The 10,807-nt window shown below is 41.2% G+C and overlaps 1 protein-coding gene across 1 annotated transcript; it reads left to right on the top strand.

Moving 5' to 3' along the window:
- Positions 1-6,095: 6,095 nt before the first annotated feature.
- Positions 6,096-10,354, top strand: LOC106942702 (neuronal PAS domain-containing protein 1-like; the record flags this gene model as incomplete). The annotated part of the gene is made up of 2 exons (XM_015026033.1): positions 6,096-6,299; positions 10,112-10,354. Coding segments are annotated over exons 1-2 (338 nt in total), but the record flags the coding sequence as incomplete, so codon positions are not given.
- Between the last annotated feature and the right edge of the window lie 453 nt (positions 10,355-10,807).

The following is a 10,807-nucleotide window of genomic DNA, read 5'->3' as shown; positions in this document are numbered from 1 at the left end:
TGTCAACTAATGGAGGGGATGACTTTTAACAGTGTACCTGAAATTGCAACTGCAATGTTACACATTTGGTGAAATGGAGCCAATCCAAAGGTGCTCAGCATCGGATAACACAGCCTTAAAAGGAACAAAAGAAACAACATACATCATTTTAGTAAATAAAGCTTCAGGGAAACATCAATATTCACATTGATTAAACTGGGATTGATGTTTGCAAAACCCCAAAACTATAAGTATGGTTTTCATCGTCATATTTTCCTGTTTAAAGAACTTAATCCACTGCTGGTACTAGGAGAGATGCTTCTGTTTATTTTAAATAAAAATAAACTCATTTATTGTGGGCTTCTGAGCAGTACAACTACGCTTAATGTAAACGGTGTCATAACTTTTACTGACAAAAAGACAAATTTATCATCACTGCAATAAATAACCATGGAAATATAAACCCCATTGCCCAGTACTAACAGAAAAAAACATTTGCAACAACTTTTAACATTTGTCCTATTTTTTATTTTTATTTTTTGTTAAATTTGCAGATGAAACAAACTACCACATAACTATTAAAATCTATAAAAATAGAACAAGTAGCTCAAGTACAGATATAATATTCTGCTCAATGGACATAAAAACCAAACATAATTACCAGTTGTTGAGAATAAGTGATAAATTCCTGGACATTTACGACACAGTTTTCCTCTCCTAGACCTTATTACTTCAGCTGCTAACTTGTTTTCTGTTTTCAATTCACCAGAAAGTAAGAACCTAAAATTCTTAATTTTGAGACACAGAAAAGCAAAGAAACAGAAATAAGATGCAGGTGCTTGTGTTTTTTTTTTTCTTTTGAGGTCTAACTCTATACAATGCCAAAAATATTGACTATTGCTCATATGTTTTTTTTTTTTAAGTTTACCACTATATCAACAATAACCCACTGTTTTGAAAAGAAAATTGAAGTTCAGATCACTTATACCTATACAGCATGCAATAAATGGATAAAAAAAAAAGTTGAATAGAATATTTTTGATGAATAATTCTGCAGAATTTTGACAAAAAAAATTAGAAACAAAAAACCTTCAGAAGCGAAGTCCTTGTTGTTTTCTGCAAACTACTGGCTTGCACAGACTTGTTTCTGCTCTTCACCTTCGCATGACTGCAGTGTGCATGTAATCTCTAGTGGGCAATGAGAGCTCCTGTGCCTCTGCATTCGCAGTCTTGGCCAGACTCTGTATTGGGCCCCAGGGGTTGTGGAGATGAGGCATAAAACAACCATGCCCCTACCTAGGGGAGCTGGTGGCAAGGCGGCGGGGCTGTTGTCTGTCGGCGTGCTGTTTGACTTAAATGTGTTCATTTGCCTTAACTCCTGACTCCCTACGGGGAGGGGCAGCTTGGGGAGGAGGAGGGGCTCGCTAACGAACCTCTGACAGCTGGAGGCCCTAATTAAACGTCCCCGCTGAAAATAAACAGAGCCGGAGCCAAGCGGGCAGCAAAGAGCGGCTTGCGAACGAGCGTTCGCTCGCGGTGCCCTCCTCTCTGTTGCTGTTGACACATTGCCAAGAGAGCATGAATGACTTTATAGGGCGGGGGTCTCAAAGGCACCCTCACATATACACACATACGCAACACTAACGAGTATATAGCGCAGCCGCAAACACATTTCGAGTACCTGCGGTCACACTTGATGGGAGTCGATCTCCACAGCTGTGAACGCAGTATATTTTTTTACTCCTGGTGCTTACAGGAATCGTACCTTGCTTGTCCTATATGTTTCCCGCTGCGCAGCGGCAGAATAAAGCAGCCCGGCTCCATTGGGGGGATAGTGGGGTTTCACACTCCGTCTAGCTGGATGACATGTCTGACATTCAGCCTGTTGTGCTGCAACGGCTAGCCCGAGCATTAGCAGTCAATGTGGCGGGGTCCATTTGAGCGAGTGCATTAATGGGCCGCCCAACCTGCGACAAGGTTATGAGGCTGATTGAATAATTACTGTGGAGGCTCCTGTCCATTACGGCCCCGTGTCCGCTCAGATGGAGGCAGACTCAGTGAGAGATGCAGAGATAGTTTGAGACAGAAAGATGGGGAGGGCAGATTAGATAAGCACAGATAGGGTCAATTAAGAGATAAACACACAGGTATGGGCTGGAGGCTGGCTGTGCGTGTGTGTGTGTGTGTGTGTGTGTGTGTGTGTGTGTGTGTGTGTGTGTGTGTGTGTGTGAGCGTGAGGCTGTGAAAACGGTTTCCTGTCTGTGTCTCCTTTTGATCCCTCCGTCCAGCCCCACACAGCCTAATTTGGCATGAAGAGCATTTATCCAGGTGAGGCAGAAAAGGTGACAAAGGTGAAGTTGTTAGACAGAGGTGCTCTGCCCTCCGCTTGACCCTGTCGACTCGCCCAGATTCCCAAGGAAGGGATCTGTCGGCGTTCCACTTATGGGATTAAAATATATAGGTTCACTGTAGGTGAATGAAAATGATGGCAGTGGGAATACTTTAGGAAGAGCTTAACGTAAGGCTGGAAAATTAACCTCGTTTATCAAACAGTTGTACCAACATGACACGGGCCGTTGTGAAATCGTTTCTGTACAATAGCATTGGTTTATACTACTTTTTATGCCTTAGGAAAAATCAAAAATGTAGGATCAAACACCAAATAAATCGAGCTGTTAATTTCCAGTGTTTATTGTGCGGAACGTTTCATTTTATTTTCTAAAGCTCTGCAAGTATACCAAGGTGATATTAATTGAGATATCTGCCCGGTTAGCCAGTCTGGAGTCCGTTTGCTGAAACAGCGTTGTTCTAATAGGAGTGATTGGTTTCACTGCTTTAGTTTCCAGACCATGTCTATCTCTGTTTTTATCATTGTCACATTTTTTTTTCAAACAGCAAAATGTAGTTTTTCTTGTAAGCGAGGGGATAGTGAAGCACTGGCAGGACCAAGCAGCAGCTTCCTCGCTGTAAGCTGTAGAAAACTTGATCTGGTCGGTCTGGCTCTCTGTTTGGAAACTCATTGAAAGGCATTTAAGTCGACTTTTTAAAACCTTCGTATACCTCGGTTCTGAAACTGACACGATTGGATTTTTTTTCACAAGATATTAAATGTAATTTCAAAAAGAAGAAGTACAAACGCAAATAATTTGTAATTCAACTTGAAAAATATCTAAAGAATATTGCGTTTACTTTGCAGAGCGTTTTCATCATTTTCAAAACTAGGATTAATTGTAAAAGTTAAATTACGACCCAGTACGTTTCATATTATTTACAAAAAAAGCAAAAATGTAGAATACTGATCAGGTTAATTTACCGGTTAGTAATTCTGCTCTTCACAGAGGAACTTAGCTGCAATTAGCTGGTTAATTGGTTGAGCTATCTGCTGTGGTAGTCAGCCTGCAGTCACTCCACCAACCAGTTGGAGTGATTGGTGGTGGAGCCAGAAACATTTGCAAACAACTAAATCTTTCTTTCTTGCAAGCAGCTAAAAGTGTAAGATTGCTGTTTCTGCCAGCTGAGTGCCAGTGCACAGCAACAAATGGTGGAGGGGCGTGCCACCCAGATGAACTCCAGAACTTTCTTCGTTATCTCACACGGGAGACGTTGCCACTTCTTTTTGTCTTACATGTAGTCGTGTACCACAGAGATCCAGGTTTGATTGTAAACGACTCGGCTGGTCTCTCCATTGTAAAATAACCAAACTAAGGTCAGGAAAAACTCACCACCTCGCTCAGGTAGTCAACTTCTCTCTGTATTTTGTGGATTATTAAGCTCTGTTACTGTATGTCGTTCGTACGCTGAAGTTTTTAAATATTTATGCGAATGCATACAACATCTGTGCCCACAAAGGCCAGCTTTTACATGGCTGACCTCGGATCATGTCAGAAGTAGACATCCTACTTTTCTGCTGTTCCCTTTAGCTGCTTAAAGACAGAATAAAACAATGAAAGATGACCCGATCTCTCTCTTTCTTTGTGAAACTGATTATTGACTTGTCTGCCTTTGAAATCTGTCCAAGAAGATTTCTCGCTTGCATTTAATGTTGGCTGTTTAAGGTCAGATTTGCGAAATGATATCTGCCAAACCTGCCCGGCTTCTGCTGACCCCTCTTAGCCGAGGTCAGCATAGCCATGCTCGAACTCGAGACATAATCCATTTTCCTTTGCCCTGGCAAAGCTCTACTGACATGATTGTGCTGACCCAGCCAGCCTGAAGGAAGAGGGAGATAGAGACGGAGAGGCAGAGAGAGAGAGAGAAAGAGAGGGGGCATGTGAGGCCCAAGGGCATGACACCGAGGTGCTGGGGGCCACAGCAGCCCTTTAAATGTCAACACAGCACAGAGGGGAGGCAAACTGTTGAGGAGCAGAGCGGTGTTTGAGGACCACGGAGAAAACTGGCAGATTCTATGACAGGAGTTTTGAACGTTGGCACAATACAGCAAACAGAGGAAGTGGACAATGTGTTTTGTCCATAGAGATATTTGGTTGAAACCACAGTCACTAGTTTGGAAACTTTTTTCCCGTGAATGGGGCATTTAGTGAGGTCATTCTTTTGCATATTTGTGAACGCTTTTGTCCCTTTGGAAATGTATACATATTCTATTTTACTTTAGAGTTGATAAATCAACACAAAGTAGTGCGTATGTGTGAGGTGGAAGGAAAATTATGCTTTGTTGGCGAAGTTTTTTTTTTACAATTAAAACTCTGGAAAAGGGTTGAAGACAAAATCCATTGTTGAAAGAAAGACAATAAGTCCAATTTTCACTTTGTCATAAGCCAGGAAAAACAGCAAACACATGGAAGAGGGTGCTCTGGTCAGATAAGAGTGTTTTGGCCTACATGCAAAATGCTACATGTAGCAGAAAACCAACACTACACTTTACCCTGAACGCACCATAATGACGGGAAACATGGTGGCGGTAGCATCCTAGTGTAGAGATAAGTTTTCTTGAGCATAGACAGGAACGTCGTTTGTAGTTGATGCAATGTGAAACCGTTGCACGTATTTCTCTCTCTCTTTTCTCTATTTGTGTCTCGTTCTCTCTTTCTTCTCCCAGATCAGCCCCATCTATCATTTCCATCATATGACCATACCCTTTATCCGATGTTTATGAAATTCAAAACACCAAGAACATTCTGCATGAAGACCCAAACACAGTTCAAATAAAATACATAACACTTTTCCAATTGCATTTGATGAAAATGCAGAAAATACATGTTTATTTTATTATTGCACTTCCAGAACGACAGCTAGAACTGATGAGAGTAAAACCCATCTCTAATCACAGATCAATTGATTGGTGCATCTTATTACAAACTGTAATAAGTTTTGTCGACCAGCTGTCCATAATCTTCAGATGTTTATTAGCTGATAAGTCACAAGCATGTGTACATAAAAGATGTGTCGCTTCATGTAGATGTGGCCACGCTACTTTTTGAGAAGCAGTGAAGACCCAAATGAAAGTAATGCAAAAATGAAAATTTTGCATAAGAGGACCCCTTTAAAATAATTACTGCAAACACGAAGAATCTTGGGAGATCTTGCATTAACTCCCTGGAAACATAACCAAAAAAAAAAAGAAAAGAAAGGAAAAGAAAAGAAAAAGGGAAAAATATCAGGCCTAGAAAAGACTGTCTGCAGCAGACGAACTGTATTTTAAAGAGATTTCCCTAAGGAATAGCAGGGAAAAAATATAGTGAAGACCTGAGACAGGACCTTAGAGATGCACCTGGCTCTTCACTTCATCCATCTACTGTATGCCAAGTTTCCAGCAAAGAGTCCTTCGGGAATCACCTTGTAGGTGCAAAAATCCAACCTCCACGTCTGTCAAACTGTTATTTGGGGAATTTCTATAGACTCAGCAATAAAAATTAGGACAAAATGTAAGTTTTTGTTATTAGTAACATGCCAAAAGATCCAAGTAAAGTGTCAGTTCTTCTTGTACTATACAGAAACATCAAATGCATTTTAGACAAAAACACGGAAGCTTACAGTACGTAATAAATTTCAGATCATCAAACTGGAATGTGGGCTCTCTGCTCATAAACTTTAAGTAGATCATGAGGATTTCATGGCAAATATTGATGACTGAACCAAGGTCACTTGGTTAATTTACTTCTTACATTTTACCCGTTTCTCGTGAATTTCCAGGTCTGAGTCTGTCGCAATCCGAACCGACCGCAGCCTTCGTTAAGGAGCGGCGCCCGGCGCTGGATTGGAGCAAGCATGGCGAGCATGCCGTTTGTCAGCGAGGGGAAATGTGTGAGTGTGGAGTGGGATTTCCTTCAAGGACTTCTCGCCAAACCTCCTACACTACCCTGGTAAGACCCTGCAACCCACACACACACACACACACACATAGTGTATCTATGTATCTATCTATATATTTCTGTCTTCACTCTCTGCAAAAGCACAAGATCTTACCAAGTGTTTTAGTTGTAGTGCAGTTATCTTTGTCGATTTAAAATTAGACAAAACTAAGTAACTTTTCAGAAGGTTTATGGGAGCTTCTGAAGTCAATATTTTTTAATATAGATGAAAAAGTATACAGTTATATGTTCCACTGGCTCATAACTAGTACTTTTTCATCTTTATTAAGGAATTATTGACTAAAAACAAGCCCCTGTATTTTGCTGAAAAGTTACTTGTTAGTTAGTTTTGTCTTATTTTAAGTGTCCTAAGATATTTGTCCACCAGAAACTGGATCAAAAGAACTCAGTAAGATTTTGTGTCTTTGCAGTGAAGGACTTTGCATTGACTTCCACAAATTTCTAATTAATTTCTGTAGCCCAACCCTGACCCTGGCCCCAAACCCAACAATTCTGTCTGTACATGTCTAACTCTAAACATCGCCTAAACTTAATTTGCACGCGAGTCATAAACCTAACCCCCAACCCAAAAACAGCACCTCACAATGTAAGTATTTGTCGGACAAATGGGCTTTGCAAGATGAGAAATGCTAACACGCACACACACCCACACAGACCAATATAAGCCTGGGAGCATGCCCATGAATTAATCTCCACAAGGTGAAATCCATGGGTTGACACCCTTGCACATACTGACAGCCTGATAAAGAGTTCCCCTTCAGTGAAACACAATACAGAAGACGTAAGTCTGTTCTGCTCAGCGCTACATTTCACCTGCGCCGGTGCTCACCTGCCAGTCCTGTCAGACACGGGACCCCCTGCACCTTCCCCTTAAAGGAGATTAAGTAAATTTGGCAGGAATTATTAATGGCCAGTCATTTACAGGCGGATATAAAAACTAAGCAGAATCAATGTGTGCGTATTGATTGTTCTCGGTGGCTGGGGTCGAGGCAGTATAATAATGAGATGTTACACGGGCTGGCAGCATGAGTCCACACACACTCGCAGGGAGGCACACCGATTACACTTGTTAGGGGGGCGAAAAATACAGCAGCTGTGCCACCTGATTAAGATATAACCATATCTGCACACACGAATTTAACACACCTTTTATTGCACGCGCACGCTGGAAATCTCGGCGCGAAAACCCCGTAGACACAAGAGAGAATGTCACGCCCGTGTACACACAAACACTTTATTCCAGCGCTGCACTGACACAAATTGTGAAGTGGCTGTGACAACATAATTCCACCACTCAGGCCCCATTGAGGAGAGTCAATACCCAATCACAGAGTCAGGCTACCTGAGCCCCGGCTCCCTCCACCCAGCCCCCCGCTCTCTGTCACTCTGCCCCTCCCTCCACTATTGATCCCTCAATCACAGCTACAGCTCACTAGCCCGGGACCAGATGAGGGAGAGGCAGAGGATTTAGATGGAGGGAGGGAAGGGAAAGGAGCGATAGGCAGGGGAGAAATTGTGTGCACAGGTTCACATATGGATTTTAGAGCAAATAGTATTATTAGGACTCTGGTCGAGTGGATAAAAGAAGAGGAGAGTTTGTAATTATCAGGCTCGTATTCAGGTGATTGTTTCTCTGCAGCAGCTGGATCCAATAAAACTCTATGTATTCTTTTTTTTTTTTTTAAGTACAATGCGAACATTCGTCATACAGATTCATTCATTCATCAAACTTGTGCCAGTGCGAAACCGAAACCGATGCTACTTTACGGTTTATTTGGAAAAGTCTTTGTACTTTTTAAGATTTTTCAAAAATTATTTACAGCTAATGATGTAAAAATCTGATTCATCACATCCTTTTAAAAAATCCAATGTGTTTTGTTAGCTAAAACTCTTTTTGCAGGGAACTATTTCAGGTTTAAAATGAATACTGTACAACCAGGCTGGAAGTGTTGTTGAATGATTCATATTAATCACATTATGTGCCATAAAACAACTGCTCTAAATAAACACTGACACAGACTGGAAGACATCACACACACACGAAAGAAATCCTGCAAAAAAAAAAACAACAACAACTTTTTCATTTGTTGCTACGTTTTGTTACTGAAAGTCTTTTCGGTTTAAAATAAATTCTGTACAAGGTTCAATAGAAATAGAAATCAAAGACTGACTAAAAAATAGCAGCACAGAGTTTAGAAGAAAAGCCATCATTTCACAAAGATGAACAAATCACTTTCCACCAAATGACTCACTTTTTTTAGGCTTTATTAGGTTGTATTGAACACTTCAAAGACAGGAGGGAGAAGGGTAAGACATGCAGCTAATGAGACCAGGAATCGAACCCAGGACAACCGAGTCCAGGACTACAGCCCCTCAACATGGTGCACACACACTATCAGCTGAGCCGCCCAGCACCAAATGTTAGTCAATCTTTGACAAAGACTGCAAAGTAAAAGTTCATCCTCCTTTTGTCCGTTTGTCAGCTAAATTGTAGTTTCCACAAACCCAGTTTTGATATCACAATATCTGATCCATAATGACTTTAAGCTAAAAGTTAATTTCATACAATACCTCTTTGTTTTCTAATCATTGTGGCTTGATTGTCAATTTATGGCACATCAATTTGACATCAATTTCCTGCGCTGTTTTAGAATTGTAGTCCCGTCTGTAGTTTCAGCAATAGAAGTGGAAGAAGTGAACAAAGCCGTTCAGTTGATATTGAATTTACATTAAAAGGTGAGCATCTTGGCCTCAAGCGCATTAGATGCGTCGCAGGCAAACATTAGTGATTGGGTAAAATTTAAACCCTCAACACAGTCCACGCCACGAGGAAGCAATCATTTCTCAGACCCTCTGGACGAAACAAAGTGTAGTACAAGGGGGCTGGTCATTACCAGGCTACTGTTAAGTCCATCATCCAAAAATTAAAGCAACAACTCCCATAATCCTTACATGATTCTGCAAACAGGTGGAAGAAGTTTTGAACGTCTCCAGATTACGTGTAAAGCACTATATGTGATGAAAACATTAGCATAAAGTAGTCTGTACTGCCCACCCCGTCGGTGAAAGATTGCTGTAGCCGCATTATGCTGGAGGGATACTGTTCTTCATCAGGGGACACAGAAGCCAGTCAGAGCTAATGGGAAGCTAAATACAAGACAGTTCTTGAAGAAAGCCTTTGAAAGTGGTCAAACAGATTGAGGTTGAAGTTCATTTTCCTGCTGGAGAACAACCCTAGACACATGACAGATTAAAGCAAACGTGAGTGTTAGAATGGCTGCCCAAAGTCCTGACCTAAAACCAAGTGGGATTCTGCAGGAAGACTTGTTCACAGATACTCTGCATGCAATGTACTGAGCTTAGGCTATTTTCCAAAGAAGAATTGGTAATAATTTCAGTCTCGCTACAGTATGTGTGCAGCTGGTGTAGACATATCGCTAAACACTTGCAGCTGTATTTGCAGAAAAAGGGAGTTTTCTAAATTATTGACTTTGAGAGGCTGACAAAATGCATACCACACTTATTAGCTTTTGTGTACAATGATACCAAACTAAGTGTTATTTTACTAAATAATGGACTACGAGTTGAAAAGCCTTATGCTACCAGATCTAGAACTCAAACCATGTGGTTGGAAAACCATATCAATGGCCAGAAAGAGATATCCATGCTAGTTGCTCTGATTTTGAACATCAGTTTATAAATTTTTATGTTTTTTTTTCTCTCTTGGTGCATTTATTTGTCCATTAAGTTTCCTTTAGTCTCTTGCTCAATCTACTTGTAATACACTTGTGTTTGTTTCTCAGTCTCCAGAACCTGCGTAAAGAGAAATCTCGCAATGCAGCTCGTTCTCGACGGGGGAAGGAGAACTTTGAGTTCTTTGAGCTGGCTAAGATGCTGCCTTTGCCAGGGGCCATCACGAGTCAGCTCGACAAAGCGTCAGTCATTCGGCTGACTATCAGCTATCTACACATGCGCACCTTTGCAAGCCAAGGAGACCCACCGTGGAGCCCTCTGCTGGAGGGAGACAACAACTGCAGCAAAGGTAAGTTAGAAACCAAGAAACCTAGATTAATCCCAGGCTCAGTCGTGTTACAGTTGCAAGTTTTGAAACTGAAAGGATTTATGAGTTCATCAAGTGCCACCATCCGGCAACTTTTGGATGTGTCTCCAACACACCTGAATCAAATGAATGGTTGATGACCAGGGCCTTTGCAAAACTTGCTGACATGCTGCAGTTCAGCCCTGTGATCCATGCTTAGAGCAGAAAAAGTTACAGGACACTTTGAGTTTCCATCAGTGTTTATTTTATGTGCATTTCAGGAACAGTTAATGGTCATGGCAAAATTTTAAATATCTTCCTCAATTTTGCAAAAAATATTTGGTAGCACTTTATTTGAAGGGGTGCGCATAAGACTGACATGACACTGTCATGAACATGAAGAAGTCTTTTTGAATGTCTGACTTGTCATGAAGTGTCATTCGGTAAATAATGACACTTC

The sequence above is a fragment of the Poecilia latipinna genome, unplaced genomic scaffold, assembly GCF_001443285.1.
Source record: "Poecilia latipinna isolate Pla-1442-1.1 unplaced genomic scaffold, P_latipinna-1.0 Scaffold4487, whole genome shotgun sequence".
Taxonomy (NCBI): Eukaryota; Metazoa; Chordata; class Actinopteri; order Cyprinodontiformes; family Poeciliidae; genus Poecilia; species Poecilia latipinna.
This window is presented reverse-complemented; position numbering and strand designations above follow the sequence as displayed.